Source organism: Miniopterus schreibersii (assembly GCF_964146895.1).
Source record: "Miniopterus schreibersii genome assembly, chromosome: 9".
In the NCBI taxonomy this organism is placed as follows: domain Eukaryota; kingdom Metazoa; phylum Chordata; class Mammalia; order Chiroptera; family Miniopteridae; genus Miniopterus; species Miniopterus schreibersii.
The window spans coordinates 43,933,973-43,957,796 of record NC_138118.1 but is presented as its reverse complement, the minus strand read 5'-3'; the positions used below and the strand labels follow the sequence as shown (position 1 = coordinate 43,957,796).

General features: G+C 38.6%; 1 protein-coding gene across 3 annotated transcripts in view; it reads right to left on the bottom strand.

Annotated features, from left to right (window-relative positions):
- Nucleotides 1-544: 544 nt before the first annotated feature.
- Nucleotides 545-23,824, bottom strand: part of PUS7 (pseudouridine synthase 7) — a 73,918-nt gene continuing 50,638 nt past the window's right edge. For all 3 annotated transcript variants that reach the window (XM_081147557.1, XM_081147558.1, XM_081147559.1), the window contains exons 10-16: nt 14,607-14,668; nt 13,595-13,755; nt 12,544-12,670; nt 7,024-7,125; nt 3,130-3,259; nt 2,523-2,614; nt 545-1,905 (exon numbers count right to left, since the gene is read on the bottom strand). In XM_081147557.1, coding sequence (XP_081003683.1) covers nt 1,769-1,905; nt 2,523-2,614; nt 3,130-3,259; nt 7,024-7,125; nt 12,544-12,670; nt 13,595-13,755; nt 14,607-14,668 — 811 coding nt within the window. In that variant the 3' untranslated portion in view covers nt 545-1,768. The remainder of the gene's footprint in view (nt 1,906-2,522; nt 2,615-3,129; nt 3,260-7,023; nt 7,126-12,543; nt 12,671-13,594; nt 13,756-14,606; nt 14,669-23,824) is intronic.

Below are 23,824 nucleotides of genomic sequence, written 5' to 3'. Positions count from 1 at the left end.
TATGATCCAGGAGATTGTGTTTTGATTCTGGGTCAGGCCACATGCGCAGTTGCGGGCTCCACCTGCAGTCGGGGGACGCAGGAGGCAGCCGATCAATGCCTCTCTCTCATCACTGATGTTCTCTCTCTCTCCCTCTCCCTTCGTCTCTCAGAAATCAATAAAAACATATAAAATAGGACTGAAAAACAGTTTTCAATCTTGTTCCCACTGCCAGATACGGGACAAATGTCATTCACACCCCCTGTAATATTCCTGGTAGGGTTGCTTTTCACCATCCCTTTCTTTTCCATTCCAGAGAGCACACTGGAAGGCAAGTAAATGGTGCTACTTTAAGAATAACTTTGAATCCTAACAGTCTATTAGTTATACAACTTGATACTCTATATTATTCTCATGATACCTCACACCTGATCACAACACATCTTTGTGTCAGCACCACTTCTGAGGATCCTTCATTAGTTCCTTGTCTTCAGTCAGGACCAAGAATCTCATTTGCACTCAGTTTTAGATATTTATTTGGTTTATTAATATAATCACCAGAAAGGAATTTTAAAAAATATTTATTATACTTGGTTCTAGAAATGATAGAAAATAAAAACTCGTACAATTATGTCACAGACCCTTGGAAAGCATATTTATCTTTTCACACCAGAGAAGAGTTTTATGCAATGCCAGAAATGGAAATACCTAGGCAGTTGGTGACAAAGGTTAATGCTGCTAAGAGGAGCCCTTGTAAATTTTTAAAGTTTTCTTCTCTGCTATCATTTATTTTGGGGAAAATACCGGTTCAGTGGAAAGAGTTCTGAACATAAAAGGCACCTAGAGTAAAAATTAGACCTTAACAAATAAAAATAGGTGCACATGTTTACATCAAGAAAAAAGGCCTTATGAATGCAACTCTCCTGCAAGACAATGACAATATAAACGCAAAAGCCATTGCAACTAAAAAAACTCTATAAACAATTACCAGAACTTGATACAAAAGCTAGATAATGGCAATCATTTTTGTGTTCATAAATCCACAGATGTTTTATCATCATTTAAATAAGCATGAGTCCTATGTTTATATTCATAAGTCAGGGGTGCTCCAATTATTTATCCATCAAAATTTGTTTTGTTACATTTTCTCTTAAAACGCATTATTATATACTCCTTTCATGGATATTAAAAATTCCTATTGTCCTTCCAAAATATAGCAAAACCTGCCCTAGCTGGTTTTGCTCACTGGTTAGAGCACTGACCTGAGGACTGAAGGGTCTTGGGTTTGATTCCAGCCAAGGGCACGTACCTCGGTTGCAGGCTTGATCTCTGGCCCTGGTTAGGGCAGGTGTGGGAGGCAACCAATTGATGTGTCTCTCTCACATCGATGTTTCTCTCTCCCCCCCTCCCCACTCTCTCTGAAAAGCAACAGAAAAAATATTCTCAGGTGAGGATTCAAAAAAAAAAAAGAGAATGTAGCAAAACTTAAAACTGCTATTTAAACTAAAGTCCTTTTTAATTATTATAAAGCCAGTAAAGCTAACATTTTACTATGATTTAAGCACCTGAAATATATTGTGACCAATTCATATTCTCTGAGCTAGAATTAGGATCCTCAGGATTTATATATATGTATAAATATTGCAAATTAAGCTAATAAAAACTTGAAAAAATACAAATAATCTTTTAGTACAAAGATCCAAAATCCACTCTGGGTCTGTACTAAGAGAAAGATGAACAGGAGACCAGCAAACACTTGTCTGCATTTTCCAATCTGGGGACAAAGGATTCATCGGAGCCAGGTGGTATTTAGCTGGGTCTGGTTCTTGATGCTGGTATCCATTTTTAGCACTTCACGAATAGCCATGGTAGCGTAGGTGGAAGGAGGAAGAGAAAAATCCATCTTCAGAGCTCTGTATCTGCCTTCTGCCAGGCAAGAAGAGAACAGTCAGAAAAGTAAGGCAGCTGCAGACTGACTGGGGAAAGTCATGTAATCTCCATACAAATGAAAGAATTGTGCTCTTTTCCCCAGGCTGCTTCTTCCCAGGGGGCCTCAGAGAATGAGCTGGGGAAGTAAGAGATCTGTAAGTGTCCGACCCAGTTGACTCTCTCTGTTAATTCTACTTGAAACTGTCACAAAAAGGGCAGACCAGAAAATAGCACAGGAGAGAAATACATATAAAGTTTTTTAAAAATGAGAGCACACGGTAAAGACAAAGGAATGGCAACAAGAATTTGACACGACAATGTAAATTTAATGTTTCAGACTCTCTTCCTGGATTTTCGCTCATCTTTGCTAACTCTCAATGGAAGTGGAAAGTGAATACTCAATCGCCTAAAATAAAAACCTTCTATAACTGTCATTCATTTTCAGTGGGATTTACTGTTTTAATCATTGACCTCCAGCTATAATCATGAAACTGAGATGACAAAACATAACAGAAATTACAGAGTGGGTGAGAAGTAGTGTTTGTTTTTTTTTAATGTTTTTGTATGAGAAATATTTCAAAATTGATACAGACCTGATGGCTGAGTAAACCTACCAGAAGCGAAAACTGGTGGTGGTTTCCCTTCTAGGTTATCCACATCTGTGTTGAAGAGTGGAATTTTAGGATCATCATATGCAACAACTTCCCTTAAAAACATATAAATAAATGTAAAAAGTAAAAATGTGAACTTCCATAAAAGGTACCAAGTTGCTCATCACCATTTGTTTAGCAAGGAAAACACATAGGTCTATTGTAGACAATAGTGGAACTATTTAATAACAGAACAGAGCCGGAATTTATACAGAAATATTGTCTTTATATTATTATATATCAAGATGACAGGTAATGCCAGCCTATGTAAAAGATAAAAAGTTTCCCCAGGATGAAAATTCTTTTATAGGGAAAAATTTCATTCTCTGCACATATGTTCAATAATTTATTGTCAATAAAATATAAACTAAGCCACTTTAACTATATGTTTACTTTCATTTATTTCTTGATGATTTGAAAAATACCAAAAGTAGCAGTAATAATATTAGTAATGACAACAACTAAAATTTATATGCCAGGTTGTAAGCACTGAACAATATATATACGTGGTACTAAAGCTTCCAAGCTCACATAGTAATTCAGTTCTATTTCACTCTGGACTATTACTTACCAGCTGACATTCTGAGGACGAATAATGATCTTTCGGTATGCCCCTGATAAGGAATAATCTCGAATTTTGTGTCTCATGTTGTCGATATCAAGATTGTCTGCTGTGAGCATTTCCCTGTAGGCGTCACTAACTAATATAAAATACAAAAAGTTAGCTGGAATGTACCATGTCAGCAAGCTACGCTGAACCGGACTACATATAGATTAATATGTAAATTCAGTTGCATTGCCCTAACACAATTAGTCATGTTGATTTACAATCCAGCCTATTCTTGGAATCAAAACTTAGTGATTTACTAACTAGGACCAGGTGTCTCTAGCTTAGGCCAACTTGTAAGTTACCTTTGCAACCAGCCACAGTATCTGAGGTGTAAGGTTCCCAAGCTAGTTACAAAAGGCCATTTCATCAGAAGTTACTAAACTACAATTTATACATCCTCAGAGATGAAAGAGACCATATACAGAAGCTTCAAACTGTTCTGGCAGAAAGTAGTTATAAATAAATGTATAAAAATAAGACCTGGGAAAACCATCCGGCTCACCCAGGCACCTGATGTAGAGTCTTTCTCCCTCCTAATACCTGAGAGAGAGACAGCAGTCCTCCAGCCTGCACTTGCAGATTGCCATTTAGAGGGAACTATATCTTCGTGAGGCATGCAATTATTAGAAAGTCTTCCTGTTGCAAGCTAAAATCTGTCTTCTTGTAACTTCTGTTGACTGTTTTAAAACAAACAAATTAACTGCCCACTTCTACATGTATTCATGAGTACTGGACCTTTAAGCTGTATCTTCTCTAGGCCAAACATTGGGTTCCCTCAATTGTCCCTCCTTTGACATTTCTGCGTTCCTCACCAAATCCCCTTATCTGCTTCAGGGTAACAGGCTTAAGTTCAACAGTTAACTCCAGATACTTTTTTTTTTAAATTGAATTTATTGGGGTGACATTAGTTCACAAAACCATATAGGTTTCAAGTGTATAACTCAATGCAGTATGAATCCATCCCCCCAAGCAAAGTCTCTTTCCATTTCCATTTTCCCCTCCTTTGCCCACCTCTACACGGCCCTTCAGCCTTTTTCTCTCTGGCTATCACCACACTGTTGTCTGTGTCTATGTGTTATATATATAAATATATGGGGTTATTTTTGCTTAATCCCTTCACCTTCTCTCATCCAATTCCCCAACTCCAGGTACTTTTAAAAAATAAATATATTCTTATTGATTTCAAAGAGAAGAAAAGAGAGGGAGAGAAAGAAACATCAATTATAAGAGAGTCATTGATTGGCTGCCTCCTGCACGGCACCTGCTGTGGATCAAGCCTGCAACCCAGGTATGTGCCCTGACCAGGAATCCAACCGTGATCTCCTGGATCCTAGGTCAATGCTCAACCGCTGAGCCACGTCAGCCGGGCCAGATACTTTTTATATAGACTACTACCAAACTGAATCTGTTCAATCTATACATTTGATCTTTGAGCATAAATGTGAGAATTTACATTTAACCTTATTAAATGACCTCTGCTGTTCTTTTTAAATGCTTATTTTTTGTATAATTAATATTAACCTGTTTAGGTTACACTATATGCAAATATGATAAGCAGGTTTTCTTATTCAAGTTATTCATAAAAAATGTTAGGATCAAGGAAAGACTCCCTCAGGAACAAGTGTTGCTGGGCACCAAGTGTAGTAGGCAGTTAGGCAGGAGCAGAGAAAGGACAGTGGGCCAGGTATGGAAGGTCACCAGGGTGGAAAGCCCTGGGTGCCTAGCAATGGACAATTGTAGGGTGGGGCCTTGCTCCCAGGGTGACCTTTCCTTCCCTACCATGTCACTAGTCATACGATAGACCCCCTTGGAGGAGGAACAAGGGGGCTGGAGAAGAACCTTATATGACTCCTATACAAGCCCTTGCATGACCTCTCCCTTAAGCATTAAGTCCTCAGGACAATGAGGTTCTGGCCAGCATCAAATAATCTTAGGAACAAAGCTTCAGGTATGTTGACAACAGAGACAGAGTTTTGATCCTATTAGAGATAACATCTAGGCCTCAGTTGTGTTCCAGCTCCAGGTCCAGAAAAGCTGCAAGGCCAGGTGGGCTGATGCCATGGCTGACATCAGACCAGCTGTGATGACTAATGACCCCCTGCCCTGGTGCCAACCAATCTGTAGAGACTGAGACTCTGAAAGTATACACCTGGAAAGCTGATGAATATTCTAGGGGACCTCCCCTAAAATCCCTGTCTTTAAAGGGGAGGCTTAAAACCCTCAAGATATAGGATAGGACCCAGCCTGAGCCTTTCCCTACCCCTTTTTTCCCCCAGAGCCACTTCCTTTCTCTGGAGCTCTCACAAGCCTCCCTCCCCCACCCCATGCGTTTTCTCTGCTTTTCTTTTTCCTAAGCTCCAAGGGCCCTCTTTTGCCTCTGTAACTTGTTTCCTAAGCCCATACAGTCCAGCTGGCTCACTTGTTCCACAGCTCACTTCTACTTCTGTGACTGTCTAAATAAAGTTTTGCTTGTATTTGAGTCTTGGCTCTGAATTCTTTCTTAGCCAGAACTCAAGTACTGATGTTGCTGAACCGAGGTCCAATTGCCAGTAACACTCTGGTGCTGTTTTGCTGCTAACATAAATGTGTATGCTATGAATTCATAGGCCTGGGCTACAACCCATCCAGTCTGTGAGCCCAAGTCTTGGCCACAAGGTTTTTACGAATGGCTCTGTTAGAGGCTGTGCTGAATTTATGTTTTAATTGGTAATAGTACAAGTTTCTGATCCTGAGAGGTACAAGAGAAAAGAAAAGCATGTTTTCTTTTTCTTTCTTGGAAAGAGGTCAAGTGTGGCTCTCAGCATCTTACTGCCTTCTTTTGTGCTAGTTCCTGGTACTGGTCTCCTCAGTTCTTCACTGTGCCACCAACCCTGGACAGGCAGATCACACTCCTCTCATCTACCTCTCATGCATTCTCCCCTCTTCCCTCCTCCTTTTCCCTCAGTGGATCAATCTCACATAAGTATTAGGAGCTCAGCAACTAGATTAAGTTAATCAACATGTAAGTGGCAGATTACCATTTAACTGTTTTACAAGTATTTGCGTTATCAAAGAAAGGTGTTAATCATAATCATTTCATCATTAGGAAAATTTCAAGGAATATAACATTGATAAGGAAAAAATTCTGGCCTCTTGAGAGATGTCTTAATAGGAAAACACCTGCCACAGCTCAGGTTTGGCTAGGAGTAAACTTCCACGGTCAGTTCCACCAAGTTGGTCGCACACTCAGAGCTGCTTTCTTTTTTTAAATTTTTGAATCCTTGAACAATATAAGTTCCAATCTCCCCCTATTCTACCGCCAACCAATGGCATCCATGAGGGTAACAAAAGTAATTCTTAACAGGCTCTGGGGAATGGGAGTAATTCTAACTTTTTACTTTATAAACTTCCGTGCTTGTTGACTTTTTAAAGCACAATGAGCAGATAGTAGTTAGATGGTGAAAAAAAAAAAAAAAAGGTTTAGAAAAAGTAACGTTAAAGTAGAATTATCCATTCACTTCCTCAAGGACTCTTTCCAAACCCTTTCTATCCTTAGTGAGAACTAGAGAATTTCAGAAATTTAAATAATAATGCCAATAACAACAATACTAATAACACCAATACCAATACCACCACACCCACAACCTTGTATCTTAATTTAAATCATCCATCTGAACGCATCCCTTTCTGGGACACTTCTACAAGTAAACACAGTTTATATATGTTTAAAATCTAAACATTTTTCAAATCTGATGGATAACAAAGTTCTAAAATTATATTTATAATAGATTTTTTTTCTCTTTCTCTAGTCTTGGCTACCAGTGGCTTAATTATGTTAGACCTTGTTTGAACTATTTCCTCATACTGGGCACTTACTTTTATGCTTTGGGTAGATAACATCAAAACCAGGCAACGGCATTACCACATCATGGATGGAGTAATTATTAACATCTTCTTCCTCAATGTAGATGGCTGAGGCTACAAATTAACAAGTGAATAAGTTAAGAAAATAGGCAATATTTCATGAGCTCAATCTTCTAAAGTTATACACATCTAAGCAGTTAGAAGTCAAGGTGATACAGTTCTGTGGCCTACAAAGCTTGAAGAAATTAAGTTGGAATATATACCTTTCTCTTTTTCTACTCTAGCCAAAAAATAAAAATCATAGACTTAGAAAAAGTACAAAGTTAAAACTTTTATTTCTCAGTTGCCCTTTCATTTTTTGGGAATGCTTGCTTTTAACAATCAGCTCCTTTTCCTTATTAAACAACACTACAAAATACCATTTGGAAAGCTATCACAAATTAATGCATTTTGCTAAAAGAATGAACAATTAAAAAAACCAGTTTGTTGTTAGAGGATAAAATACAGTGGCTCACAGGATATTAAAACACACTGATATAGCCCCTGGCCAGTGTGGCTCAGTTGGTTTGGCATCATCCCTTGCACCAAAAGGTAACTGGTTCGATTCCTGGTCATGGCATATGCCCAGGTTGTGGGCTCGATCCCCAGTAGGGGGCATGCAGGAGGCAGCCAACTGATGTTTCTCTTTCACATCGATGTTTCCTCTTTCTCCCTTCCTCTCTAAAATCAATGAAACATATTTTTAAAAAAGTTTAAAAAAATACACTAATATGATCAATATTAGGGAGGAAAAAATTAAAAAATTTTAAACAAAATTCACTTTTTTTTACATTGAAATAAACTATACAAAATTGACTTTCTTCACCAAAAATAACAGCAATGTTTTCTATATTATTCCTAGATAACCACAAAGCACCTTTCTGTAGGTTTCCAGGTTTCACAAATCAAGATGATGCAGTACATATAGTCATGGAAAAAGACAGAATAAAGCAGCCAAGTCAATTGTCAGTATCCATGGCCTCTGATCCTGCCTTGACCACGAAAGAGAAGTGTTCAACATATACCAGCTAGAAACCTTATAAAGATACAGGCTCAATAAAGGAATGTAAACAGCAATAACGAGATGTAAAACAATGATAGGTTCTTCCATTCAATCTTTAACTGTAACTAGTTCCTTTAAGATCATCGAATAAAGACGAAATCTATACTGGAATCCTTGTTTGGCAAGCTCAGATGTTTCACTGTCTGGTAATTCCCTTAACTTTCCATTATAGATTTTTAGTAGCATATTTAAAACTCCTGCTATTCAAATGTTAGTTGTGAGCTTCATTTTATGACTTTTTTTTTTAATCCTCACCCGAGGATATTTTTTCCATTGCTTTTCAGAGGGAGAGAGAGAGAGAGAAACATCGATGTGAGAGAGACATATAGATTGGTTGCCTCTTGTACCTGCCCTGACCAGGGCCAGGGCTTGAGCCTGCAACTGAGGTACATGCCCTTGACCAGAACCGAACCCAAGACCCTTTAGTCCACAGGGTGATACTCTAGCCACTGAGCAAAAATCAGCCAGGGCTATAGTAAGATTTTATAAAATGTATTCCTTTCTGTCACACCTCCTGAAAATTTATTTCTTCAAAGTACTGATAACTCAACACCTGACAACTGGATCCACAGTAATAATAAATATTATTATTACTTAAATAATAACTAATTACTTAAATAATAATTACTTAATAATTATTATTAGTTAAAATTACTTAACTAGCTCTGGTTGGGTGACTCAGTTGGTTGGACCATTGTCATGTATACTGGAAGGTTGCCAGTCAATTTTGGGTCAGGGCACATACCTACGTTGCAGGCTTGATCCCCAGTTGGGGTGAGTGCGGGAGGCAACCAATCGATGTTTCCCTCTCAAATCAATAAAAACATACTCTCAGGTGAGGATTAAAAAAATAAAATGACAACTAAAACAATTCCAAAGTGCCACTAGCAGAGATCATGCAGAAGGGTAACAGGGCACTTTCAATGCTACCTTCTGGAGGAACAGTGTTCCAAAGCATAAGAGGTCAAACAGGGGCCATTTAAACAGGCAGATTATCAATGGCTAATGTACTCAAGATATTCAGTGATTAACTGGCCTACATATACCTTATAGCTTTTCTGTGAGATGTTTTCAAATTTCTCACAAATTTTTAAAAATATCAAATATAAGAGAAAGCTTATTTTAAAAGTCTTTCAGGTATTTTTGATGGTTTCTGAATTATCTGTAGGAAGCTCTGACTTAGCTGTATAGAGGTGGACATTTGTGTCCACCATTAAATCCAAATCCTGTTTTATATCAAAATTTATGTTCAGCAAAGCTAGGTTACTTGACACTTGTTACTTGGTCTGTCAAAGTGTTTTTCAGGTATGCTTTGAGAAACTTTTGCCCATTTCCATAGCATTCATTCTCAAACTTCATCACAGGAAGAATACATAGGATCTTCAGCAGTGCATAAACATTAGGAAAAACTTGATGTGCGACAGGTGGAGGTCTTAATAAATGGTGGATGGAAGCTCTGTATCTTTCCCTCTGTGTTTCCACTTGATTCTCCAACAATGCAACTCAGCTGAGAGTGTATCAGGACTGGGTAAGTTGCTTCTGTACATGTCAGCATGGTGCTCCTCCAATGTATTGAATTTGAGCTGTGCCATGACAGAGGATACCAGAGATCAGCCTTGAAGAGCTCTGAAGTGCTGTTCTGAGAATATATCTTTCAGTTCCTGAATAATGTATTCCATTGTTGGAACACTTAGGGGTTCTTTATAGTAACTCTCAGAGGTCAGCTGAGATTCCGGGTTCCCTTGCTGAGCTCTGCGGAATTTCCCAGGGAGTTTCACCTGAATATCAAGTTTGGTTGTCAAACTGGTGGCTTCCTCAAACCAAAATTCATGATAAACTTCAATATTTTCCATCATTTCATTTAGTGAATTCAGCACTGCAGTCAAGCTACTGGCTGCAAAGAAGACACCAGAAGTTTAGACCCTAGAGATTTTCCCCAAAGGCTCTTGTAAAAGGTAGAACATTTTAAAGAATTACAATGGTAACAATGAAATCAAAATCTGTTTCTGCACTGCAGAGTACAAATGCTTGGCTGGCTATACAATCATTCTCTCATTTGTGTCACTATCTATACCATCTAAACATAAAGTAGGAGGTCCACTAAAATTTCACAAGTATCATGCCTGCCTGTCCACTGAGAATGGCAAATTTCCTTCAGTTCTTTACCCTCCTTGTCAGTGCTCTGAAAGAGGACAGAGATTACACTGTCAAGCCAAGCTCTAAAAGCAGTTGTGGTGATCGATGGAAAAATGAACAAACTTCCTCAGTTGTTCCTAATGCAACAGACACTCCCATAACAGGCACTGATTTTGCCAACCACATGTTGAAGGCACAGGAAGAGCACAATGTGTAAACAGCTTAGGGATATTTCTCTAAAGGTCAAGAAGCAACAACTTTCATTTTGGAAGAAAACCCATTGAACACAATGTAAGCCTGGCCAGGACAATACTCTATGTTTAATCCCACTTCTCAGTTATCATAGAGTGAAATTTCATTGCAAAAATTTCGGCACTAGCTTTGTAAGGCAGGAAGCCCACAAATTCCTCTCAGGTTATGAGATTCGTCAACAAACTTCACCAACACGGACAGGTGATCTTCCCCTGCTATGTCCACTACGTCATCAGTGATAACAGAAAAGATGTGTCTCATTTCCCTGAGGGTTTCTTCCCGAATGGAGCTCTCACAGATCTCTAGCACCAGTTTCTTCTGTGTTTTTGAACAGAACAATATGTTGACTGCTGTCGTCTCAAAGCGCTTTCTCAGAACCCGTTCACCAGACTATGGCACTCCAGCAGTGCTTGTAAGTTATCAGGAGTAGAGAGACCTGGGATTTCATCAGCTTCATGTCCATCCAGAGGTCTGTTTTGTTTTCCCATAAGAATCAAAATTTCAACTAAACATTTTAAGTGTTCTGTGTTTTCCTTGTCTTTAAGCATTAAAGAGAAAATGTCTTCTTCCTGTTCACCCGCTTCTTCCGCACTGGGATTCTGAGCATTGCTGTTATTTCTTTATGCTTTTGTTCCTGTTCAGAAGTTTTGTTGACAATTCTCTTATTCATTTTCTGTGTCTACTATGTGGATTGTTCAAATGACTGATAAGATCAAATATTGTTGGTATTGCATTATCTAGAAGAACTGTCGTATAAGGACTAGTTCTACAGATCATAGAGGTGTCAAAGTGTTTGGTACATAATTGGTAAAGTTTACTTAATTGAGCAGATGCTTTATATTCTAAGTGTGCTCTCCTACAATTTTCTACCCACTTCTGGCATCCGGCTGGATCCCTTGGGAAACTGAAGAAGGCCAGGTCTGACTACAGAAGTTTGGCATTGTCGTCTGCTCTCGGGCAAGCCCAGAGCTCCCTTCCCCACTTCCTCAGGACAGCCCACCCGCCCTATCGAGGCTAGCTAAGCAGGGCTAGTGCACTGGGGGTTAAAAATACTAAATCAGGAAAAAATAACTCAGTGGATTCATCAGGCACATCTTCAGATGAGCAGGTGTCTTCAGATAATAGAGGGCAGCCGGGTATGTCAGAAGAACATGGACTTTAGAAACAGACAGACTTGTGCTGAATCCTAGCCTTTTCTTTTTTTAACCACCTGTGGAATCTTGGGCAAGTGACTGAACCTCATCTGAAGAAGAGAGACTACTTGGCGGTAATACTGTGAGCTTTAAACTAGAAGACACAGGTGAAGGGTTTAGCAAAAGGACTGTACACAGTAATGGCTCAACAGTAGATGGGATTGTCTGGGTGTCTGAGGAACATATCGGGCACAGAGTGTGCACAAAATGTCCATTAGATCATGGCCCTTATGTAAAATGAGCTCCAGTCTGGAGTTAAGAAACTCCTTAAAACTGGCTGACAAGCAGCCCTGGCTGGGTGGTTCAGTTGGTTGGAGCCTCATCCTGTGCACCGAAGGGTAGAGGGTTCGATTCCCAGTGCACATACCCAGGTTGCGGGTTTGATCCTGGTCAGAGTATGTATGAAGCAACCGATCAATATTTCTCTCACACACTGACAATTTTCTCTCTACCTCCCTTCTTCTCTCTCTAAAATCAATTTAAAAAACCAAAAAATCTGGCCGATAACAGCTCAGAGGCTGAAGTCCATCCAAAAATGCAGAGAAGTATTTGTTAGACTCCAATTAAAGCTTGCAATTAAACCTTGGAGAGCCATTTTACGTAACATTTTATCCAAATCTTATTCCAGCCAAGAAAATGGAGTCAGGTACTTACTCCAGTCAGAGGTACATTTTTCATTAAAGATACACATCCAGACTAACTAGTCAGTCTGAGCTTACAATGTCCTTCCATTTCAAACTTACTAGACATTTCTCTCTCTTAACTAGTAGTCAGGTTGAATTTTAAGCATGGGTATCACATAACTGGACCCTAGTTTAATTGAATAATGACAGTTATCTGCCTTTTTACCTCCTTTGAGAACTAGGTCCCCTGGAACAGGTTTCAATCCATACTCTTCTATCCTCTTGCTCACCATGTTGTTCCACACATAGCTTTGATAGCTATGAATATACATTAAGCGATTATTTCTAGGAATCTGAAGGGGAAAAAAACAGGCAAGAAAAGTAATATAAATTAAAAGTACAGTACTCTCCAAGACATTTCACTTTAGTGGTGACCCTAGTATAAGAAACTCATACCTTAAACTTCCAATAGCAACCAGTGTTAGAGACAGAACCCCTCACACTCCAGGGCATTCACAATCGGCTGCAGCTGCAACAGTGCCTGTGTGTATCCACAGTGCAAACATTCATACAGATAAAGCAAATGCTACAGAATTTATGCCCTCTGTCAATGACACAGATTTCAAATCCAAGGAATTTATATGTCAGTTATAGAGCTAACAGTGCTTTCTCTCCCATAATTTTATGTAGGGAGAAAACCTAAATGATTGAATTAACAACTACTTTCATGAAGAATCCCGCTTTTCTGGGTACATTCTGGGAAAGAGTAAATAAGACTCAGGTTTAAGAGTTAAACTTTAGTCTGTTCTGGATTACAGATATACAAATACTAGTATAGGCTACATAAGAGTGGGTACCAATTGTACCACCATGAAGAAACTAAACCGAAATGTAATTACTTAAACCGCTACTGTGCAACCCTCTTAACTGATGCTGGAGAATGGCCAAGAAATGAACTCAATGATAAATTCTGAGTTTCTCAAACAGCAAGACAGTTAATTTAAATTAAATTTCCCCCTAGATAATATTTTCCACATTACTGCTTTTCTCATGCCCTCAATGTTAATTATTATGCTGACACTGCTGGCATCCACTACCCGCCCCATGACCATTTAGGGTCTGAATAAAAACCACTCAGGTAATACACCCCTCAGAGATCACCAAAGGATCCTCGTTTACCTTTGTTCTTTCCGAATTTAGTAAAATGTTTAAAAATAAAATTTAAAAAGCATTAAACCACCTTGAGTCATTTGCCTGACTTTACAAATCGCACTCACTATGCCAAATGCAGAGACTATATTCTTCATTCCATATTTTGAAAGTCCTCGAAGCAGCTGCCCTTCCACACACCTTTTGACAGGTAGTTTTCTGAGGGCAGCGGCTGGGTCTTTGGTCTTCGCCCATTCTTCTCTGCATTTAACCAAGTACCCCTTTTCAGCTAGAAGAGGGAAAAAAGCTATGATTAAACAATTTATCCCATAAAAAGATTTGCATAACTTAAAATGCTTCATAAAGAACACAAATTAGAAAATGCGATTTGTAAAACCTTCTGCTAACCTGAGAATAACCATCAGAAAGTAAAAGGATGGGAAATGGAGAAAGTTTACAGAACTAGACGGCTTTTGATCACCTCAGTATGTAAAGCCAGTTACTATTCATGATCACAGCTGATTCGACATCCCACGAAACCTTGGAGTTCCTTTCTTCCTTCTCCTTTAATACATTACTGTCAGATTTAATGCATTAAAGTATTCCCTTAAAATTAGATAATTTTATTGCTTTTTAATTTGTCAATGAATGATTACCCAAAGTGGGCATAATCATTTTGATTATTTGTAAAATCATACAGAATGATTTTAGAAACATTTCTGGAGAGTTTTAGTGAACTTTTCAAACTAAAGATCTCCAATGTGTTTTTGCCATATTTTTACATTCTATTACACTATGTTTTTAAAAATTAACCATAAGTGAAATGTGTGGGTTCCTATGTGTTCAGAGATTCAGTAGTGCATGGAGAAAAGGAAATGAATGTATTCATTTATGAATTAATAAATTAGATGAGCTGAATAAAGAGCTAAAAACAGCATATAAATGATCAATCTCAAATGTATACAGAAACCTTATAAAAAAAAAGATAAACTATATACTTTTTATTTTACTGAAAAAACCCACAATTTTTTAAATTCTGAAATAACTACTCTAATTTTTATACATACTTTTATTCATAGCAATTTCATGAATATCTAGCCATATATCCAATTTTTTTCATACCAGGAATTTTATTCTCACCTCCAGAACGGGGTTTCAATATTAAATCCATGACTTCAGCCCAGGAATTTTGTAGTATAGCTCTAAAATTAAACAACATTTAATTTAGTTAATTTCACATTAAGATGAATTTGATGTGTTCAAATCTGTGGAGTGAACAAATAATATTAACTTTATATATTTTACTAAGCTTAAAAGTAAACTGAAAAACTAATATGATACAGATTTCAAATGTAAATGCCAAAATAACTTAAAAACCAGAGAGAATGCCCAGCTGGCATGGCTCAGTGGTTGAGCATCGACCTAGGATCCAGTAAACTGAGGTTCGATTCCTGGTCAGGACACATGCCTGGGTTTCAGGCTTGATCCCCAGTGGGGAGCATGCAGAAGGCAGTTGATCAATGACTCTGTCATCATTGATGTTTCTCTCTCTCTCTCTCTCTCCCCCTTCTTCTCTCTGAAATCAATAAAAATATATTTTTTTAAAAACCCAGAGAGAAGATCTTGTTCTACCCAGATCGAGCACCACCCTTTATAGTGAAGTCAAACTCCTCAAGCCAAGTAGCTGAAGCTGTTTTATCACAACAAAGGTCCAGTTTGCTCCATGAGTATGTATCTTGTTTCTTCAGTTAAAGCCTTCAGGGCACATAATAAATTTGGACCAGGGGATTTTTGTTATTAAAACAAAAACAACAACAACAAAAAAACACGAGAAAGGAAAAAACAATGTTTACTCATAACATTTAATATCATCTCAGTTTTAAAATTCTACTAATTTTATTAAAAGCTATAAATACTAGTCATGCTTTAAGTTGCCATACATAGTGTTACCTGTATAAATAAGTCTTTAGGTACCAACACTTATTTGAAGCTTCTCAAAAAAATCTCTCCCCATGTTTTTAAAAACCTTCTTGCCTAGTTAAACAGATAGAATACAGTTTATCCTTCATTATTCTTGCCAAAACGGAAAAAAATCTTTATTTTTGCTGATTGTAAGTTATACATGCTTCTTATAAATTAAATAGTAGGTAGGAAGGTAACTGTTATCTAACCTCTAAGAAATTAAACAGTTAACACTTTAGAGTGTATTTTTCAAAACTTTTTTAATGCACCTATAAGTGTATGCAATTTTCCTTTAACCTCTATTATACTATCTTTTGCCATACACACATTACATTTGGTGTATTATGCCTGAAAATTTTTTTCAGGAAACATTTCTAGTTTTGGAGTCATCCTTAGTAAGGCCTTCACTAACAAAAGAATACAGAATCCCTATTAATTTTTGTTTTTTCCATTTAATTAGGATTTTTATTTTTCACACTTAAGTTCATCTATATGGGATACTTTGTATATTAAATTGTATGACATCCTGTTTAGTATCTATGATGAGATCATATGGATTTTAAATCTACTAATACAACAACAAATTCCATTAATAGATTTCCTATTGATGGCTATCCTTGAAGTCCTGAAACAAGCCATGGTAGATCCATCTTTAAATGCACTCCTCGGTGACACATTATTTAGCTGGCTAGGTCTTTAGCAACACTTCCAAAAAGAGTACAGTATGAACTCAGGACTAGCCACTGGTCTGCCAGATATCATGGAAAAAGACTTCTATGTTCAAAAAGCTTTGTTATCTAGCTAGCCACTTCATTTTGTAAATAGTTTATTGGAAAACAGCTGTGTTCATATATTTACATAATGTGTATGGATGCTTTTGCACTGCAACAGCAGAGCTGAGTATAGCAGGTCTCCAAACAACATCATTTCATTTCACTGTCTGTGTGGAGTTGGCATGTCCTGCTCCATGTCTACATGGGTTTTCTCTTGGTCTTCCAGTTTCCTCCCACATCCCAAGGTGTGCACATTGGATTACTTGGCATTTCTACATTGTCCAGGGTGAGTGTGGGTGTGGCTGTACCCAGTGATGAAAGGGTATCCTATCCACAGTGGGTGCCCGCTTGGTGCCTGAGCTGCTGTGAGATACTCCAGCCACCCTGGACCCTAAACTGAAATAAGCAGACTGGAAAATCATTATCTGATTTGCTTTCATTTTTCTTAAATGTATATATAGCTCACATTGATTTCAATGTTTCATATTACAATTGTTTTGGGTCTTTATTTAGAATTTTGGTGTTTTTGTGACTAGAAATATGCTGTAGGAACATTTTATACCAATTAGCCTTTGGTCAAATTAGTTTCATTAGACATCATTTCATTTAAGACACAAACCAGAGAAACAAGAGGTGGCGCAGGTGCAGCTGCACCCGCCGCCTCCCGCAACCACATCAAAACTACAACTAAAATACAGAGCCACCATCACTCAGAGCCTCCTGAAATCTGGATGAACAGAAGCCCTACAACCAGGGAACTGAAGGAGCACCGAGACCGGTAGGAGGGGCGGAGACGCGGGCGGATCGGGGCTGAATCTCAGAGACCCGGCCGCGGGCCCACACCCAGTGCCGTGGTTTAAACCCAGGAGGGATTCTCGGCGGTGGGGGTTTCCTGGAGGAGTTAGGGGTCCCAGCCCCACATCGGGCCCCCAGCCCAGGGCTCCAGGGCCAGGAAGAGACGTCCCCACAACTTCGCGCTGTGAAACCAGCGGGGACTGTCGCTCAGGGTCTCCGAGGGTGCGGGAGTCCCAGCAGCTCCTCTTCAAGAGCCCGGGCATGGACTCACTCAGACGGGCTCCCTCTGATCCCCAGCACCCGGCAGCAGCTTGAAAGGACCTGGAACACTTGGAGAGGAACTAACCTGCCTGAAATCAGGGCAAGAGGTGGAGGGGCAGCTTCCTCCCAGGCAGAAGAGCTGACAAAGGCCACTGCTCCTTTGGCGAGTCCTCCCCACACAGCCAGCAGGCAGGCACCATATTTGAACCACCAGCACCTGACTCACACCTTTGGCTCCACCCCATGATTCCCAGAGGCCCTGCCCCTTCCTACCTGCAGGCTCATCCAAGCCATTTCTAGTAGCTTTTCTGTACAAGTGGCCTCTCGAGCCTCATGCTTAGGACTTTCCTAAAATCTCTCAAACAAGCAGCAGCATGCCCCATACAGCTTGATAAGTGGCACCAGGCCTGGCACTAGTGGCAGCCTGCATTGGTTCATAGCTTGGCCTCTCCTGGACACCTCCAAGCCCAGCACAAGTACCAGCCAACTATGGTTTGCTGTGTAGCTCATGTTGGGTGGCCCTGGGCAAGGCACTGGCAGAGGCTGACTTTGCACCTCCCAGGAGGCCCCAGAGACAGTGACCTGTTGGTCAGACTTGACCACTCTGGATTACAACCCTACCACATCCACGAGTGACACAATCAAGGGGTACACTTGGTGAGCACCAAAGCTCCACTGAAGTAATTCCTGCTCCATAAGAGTGTCTCCAGCACAGCAGCTCTTTGGCTGTAGTTGCAGCAGGTCCTCACAGCTGATTGGTCTGGGGGTCAGTTCCTCCCAGTGACGCCAACAGCAACCAAGGCTCAACTACAACAGGACAGTGAACACAGCTAACACAGGGGAGCTCCTAGAAGGCCCAGCTCACATGACTGGGGAGGCTGAGCCACGGGACCCTACAGGACACCTACTACACAAAGCCACTCTACAAATTCCAGGAGACATAGCAGCTCTACCTAATACAGAGAAACAAATACCTGGAAGCAGCCAAAATGTGGAGGCAAAGAAACATGTCACAAAGGAAAGAACAGAAGAAATCTCTAGAAAAGGAACTAAATAGATCCAAGCAAGCTAACAGATATAGAGTTCAGAATAATAAGAGTATAACAAAAATAATTGAGAAAATCGACATAATAAAGGACCAATTTGAAATGAAGGCTACAGGAATTGAAATGAAGAATAATTTAAGAAGAAGCTAATGAACAAAAGAATCTAAGGAACTAAACAGATCCAGAGACATTGACGCATGCAACAGACGATCATAGTTCAGAGGAAAGAGGGAAGGGGGGTAGAGGGTGGGAAGAGATTAACCAAAGAAGTTATATGCATATATGAATAACCCATGGACACAATCAATAATGGGGTGAAGGCCTGGGGAGGGGGTGGGAATGAGGTGGAGGGGGTTAATTGGGGGGGAAAAATGGGACACCTGTAATACTTTCAACAATAAAGATTAAAAAAATAAAAAATAAAATCACAGTTTCCAAGAAACTACTGATATTACATGAGAACTTACTGTAGCTGCTACAAATACTCTATGGGCCACAAAGCTTAACATATTTACTATCTAGTCCTTTAAAGAAAAAGTTTTCCAAGACCTTGTATAATATACTAAAAAGTTTACCTACAGGACTCTCAACATCTTTAAGATGCTACCATTCATGTTAAGGTTTAGTTTACATTGCCTTATTAGGTATGTATATGTTTGGTTTACAATAGGCCATCCTATCTGGCTCATTATACATAAAGATGTTTTTTTCCTTCTATGTTATTGTTCCTTCTTTCACCTTTTTTTTTTTTAATTGTGTAAAATACACATAATTGTATCATTTTAGCCAATTTTAAATGTATTGTTCTGTGGCATTAAGTACACTCCACTGGGGTGTAACCATTAGGACCATCTGCCTCTAGAACTTTTTAATTATCTGAAACTGAAACTCCATACACATTAAACAAAAACTCACCATTTCCCCCTACTCCAGCACATGGAAGGCACCATGCTACTTTGTCTATGAATTTGACTACACTAGGAACTTCATAAAAGAGGAATTATACTTGTTCTTTTTGACTGGCTTATTTCACTTAGCATAAAAGTCTTCAAGGTTTATTCATGTGTCAAAATTTTCTTCCTTTTTAAGGCTGAATGATATTCCATTGTTTATCCATTCATCTGTTAATGGAAACTTGGTTACTTCCACCTTCTGGCTATTGTGAATAATGCTCTTATAAACATGGGTGTATAAACATCTGCTGAGTTTTTGCTTTTACTGCTTTGGGGCATTTACCCAGAAATGGAATTGCTGAAATGGTAATTCTATGTTTAATTTTTGAGGAATGCCCATATCATTTATCACAGTGGCTGTATCATTTATTTCCACCAGCAAGGCACAAGGGTTCCAATTTCTCCACATCTTCACCAACACTTGTTATTTTGTTTTGTTTTTTGATAACAGTCATCCTAATGGGCATAAAGTAGTATCTCACTGTGATTTTAATTTGCATTTCTCTAATAATTAGTGATGCAGAGCATCTTCCCATGTGCTTATTAGTCATTTTTATATCTTCTTTGGAAGAAGTTCTATTCAAGTTCTTTGGCCTTTTTTTTAATCTTTATTGTTGAAAATATTACAGATGTCCCCTTTTTACCCCCCATTGATCCCCTCTACCCCATATCCACCCCACCCCCAGGCCTTCCCCAGACCAATGACCAATGTCTGTGTCCATGGGTTATGCTTATATAAGTTCTTTGATTAATCTCTCCCCAACCATTCCCTCATCCCCACCTTCCCTCTGAGATCCCTCAGTCTGTTCCACGCTTCTAGGTCTCTGGATACATTTTGTTCATCAGTTTATTTTGTTTATTATATTCCACATATGAGTGACATCATGTGGTACTTGTCTTTCTCTGACTGGCTTATTTCACTTAGCATAATACTTTCCAGTTCCCTCCATGCTGTCCCAAATGATAAAAGACCCTTCTCTTTTAAGCTACATAGTATTCCATGGTGTAAATGTGCCACAGCTTTTTCATCCACTCATCTACTAATGGGCACTTGGGCTGTTTCCAGATCTTAGCTATTGTAAATTGTACTGCTATGAACATAGGGGTGCATAAGTTCTTTGTGATTGGTTTTTTAACCAGGTTGTTTGTGTTTCATTTTTAGTTGAGATGTAGAAATTCTTTTTATATATTGGATATTAATCCCTAATCAGATATGATATGTGCAATATTTTCTCCTATAATGTGGGATGCTTTTTCATTGTGTTGACAGTATCCTTTGTGCGCAAATGTTATTATTTTATTAATTTATTTTCCTTACAATAGTGATTTTATTAAATTACTTCCTTTATAAAACATTGCAGATATGATAATTGTTAACACAACAATTTACCAAACTGTAGTTAACTGGTGCGGCTTGCTAAACATGTTTTATAAAGGAAGAAAATGCCAAAACCCTGTTTAAAGTTGTTCCATTGCAGCCTAGGAGAACAAAGGAGACTTGTTTCTCAGGCACTTAAGTCAGGCAAATAAAACAGGTAGAGTTCCCTCCCCCATCCGAAGCACGCCATGTGTAGAATAATCTGATAAACTAGACAGTCTGCATTCAAGAGATTCCACAACTTATAATGTAGTAATGGAGAGGTTTACCTTCTTCAGTTTCAAAGTTGGAGGGTTTTGGTCATTTAAATTTGGGGGGGCCGTCTTTTTTTATATTTAAAGCAGTCCTTATTTTTATTTTATTTTTAAAACATTTTTAAAAAATTGATTTTAGAGAGAGAGGGAGAGAGAAACATCAATGCAAGAGTGCAACATTGATTGGCTGCCTCTTGCATGACCCCAACTGGGAATCGAGCCCGAAACCCAGGCACATGCCCTGACTGGAAATCAAACTAGCAATCCCTTGGACACAGTGCACAGGGATGATGCCCAACAGAGCCACACAGGCCAGGACTATTTAATTTTTAAGTTTCAAACTAGTGCTTTATAGCTGCTGTATCTTCACTGAGATAAGCAATCTTCTTCACAATGCATTTTTAATATCCTAATGCTCAATTTTAAGACAAAGCAATTTTAATACTAGGTGCACACCACTTGACCTTGCTGCAAACTGCTTTCCTTGATAAGTTATGAAGTAGTTCGTGAAGGTATGGGTTAAGGCTACATTACTGGTGCTGGTAAATACTACAAAATTTGTCATGTTGCAACCTGTTTCCAATTTAGTGACTATTGCTATAGAATCAGAGAGCAACAATGACAACACTAGGTTTGCTTTTTTAAAACTATGATTTAGTAGCAACTGAAGCTCCCTATTTTAACCCTTTGGCAGCAAGATCCAAGTTCCTTCATTTGCACATTAGCACCTAAGTGTCAAGGAGTTAAATAAGCAGCACACAAGATACTACACTCCTGACTGTAGCATTTGGCAGAACTGAAAGGAAAGGAAGTTGTGCTATGTATTGAAGGGATTGTGGGCAACAGAAAGAAGACACTGGGAGAAGAGAAAATGTCACATGTAATCTTCAGTCTTGTACATATCCTTCATCTAAACCACCAAAATCTGCCAGATAATCTTTCATTGTAGCCTTTAATCCCCCTCCAGGAACTACACCTTTCTTCTTTCCTCAATGTCCAATGAAATACACAAATCTTGAAGGCTTCCAAAAGAACTGGCATAATATAGTGACTTTTCATATTGTGTCATTTTATCTGTTAGTAACTTTCCAAACTCTGAAGTCATCTCTTGAAGACAGGTTCATATTTATTCCATAAACTGTATTAGTAACATCAAAAGTTTCTTTTGCCAATTCAATGTCCCATTCTTCCTGTAATTTCTTTAGTGGCAGTTCATCTGCTAATTTTCTTTTTGTGTTAGGTTAGCACTTTAGGTTCTTCTAACCTCTTTTTCTTTCCTGAAATTTTTACTTCTGCTTTCCTCTTTTTTCATCATCATCGTCATCCCAGTTATCCTGGACATCCTTGTCCTAGCCTTCCCAGCAGTTCCCACTGGGTCTTACACAGAGGTGTCTGCATCTGAGTTCCCCACTGCTGCTGCTGTCATCACCACCTCGAGCTGGGTGTGAGCATTTGTCTATGCACAAATATTTTTAATTTTGATGAAGTCCAATTTCTGTTTTTTTTCTTTTGATGGCTGTGCTTTTGGTGCTATATCATTGGCAAATCAAATGTTATGAAGTTTTCCCCTTAAATTTTTTTCTAATTTTGTATTTGTAGCTCTTAAATTTAGGTCTTGGATCCATTTTGAATTAATTTTTGTATATGGTGAAAGGCATGGGTCCACCTTCATTTTTTTAAAAAAATGTGCATATTCAGTTTCCCCAAAATTATTTATTGAAAAGACTGACCTTTCCCCACTGAATGGTCTTGTCATCCTTGTTGAAAATCATTGACCATATATATGCAAGAGTTAATCCCATTTCCTTTTAAACATCTTCATTGAGGTATAATTCATATACCATGTAATTCACCCATTTAAGTGTATAATTCAATGGCTTTAGTAGACTCAGAATTGTGCAACATCACAATTCAATGTTAGAACATTTTTATCATCCCCAAAAGAAACCTTATGCCCATCAGCAGTCCCCTCTACATTACCTCTGGCTCCCTTATGCATTTGCCTATTCTGGATGTTTCATATAAATGAATCATCCAATATGTTGCCTTTTGTGACTGACTGCTGCCACTTAGCATGATGTTTTCAAGGTTCATCCATACTGTAGCATGTACTAGTACTTCATTTTCTTTTATTGTTGAATGATATTCCATTGTATGGAAAAAAACTTTATCATTTTATGAACAATCTGGATTGTTCCAACTTTTTTGGCTGCTATGAACATTAGTGTAAATTTCTGTGTGGACATATTTTCAATATTCTTGAGTATATATCTAGGAATGCAATAGGTGGGTCATATGCTAACTCTACATTTAACCTTTTGGAGAACACCCAGACTGTTTCCCAAAATGGCTGTACCAACGTACATTTCCACCAGCAGTGCATGAGGGTTCCAATTTCCCCACATCCTCGCCAACACTTGTTATTATCTGTCTTTTTTATTATAGCCATTATAATGTATATATGGTGTGCTCTCATTGTGGTTTTGAATTGCTTTTCCCTAATGATTAGTGATTTCCTAATTAGGTAGAGCATTTTTTGTGTGCTTATTGGCTATTAGTCTACGTCCTTCGGAGAAATGTCTATTCAGATCCTTTGCCTGTTTTTAGACTGGGTTATTTGTCTTTTTTGTTTTTTGAGTTGTAAGAGTTCTTTAAGTATTTTGGATACAAGTCATTCTGTCACCATTAAACTATAAACTGAAGGCTTGTTTTTTCCTTAGGAGGTCTTATGGTGGTAACAGTGGACTGCTCTGAAACTAGAAAATATTCTTAGGTTGTGGAAATTGTTGGTTTGGTATTCTGAACGGACCGTATGCTTTGGGCATGCTATGCAATTTTTGTTCCTGGATAAATCTGATCTCACTTTCATTAACTATGTTACATTATCTTTGGAGTGCAAATTTACAGGGTACCATGCTGTTCTGCCAAATGAGTGC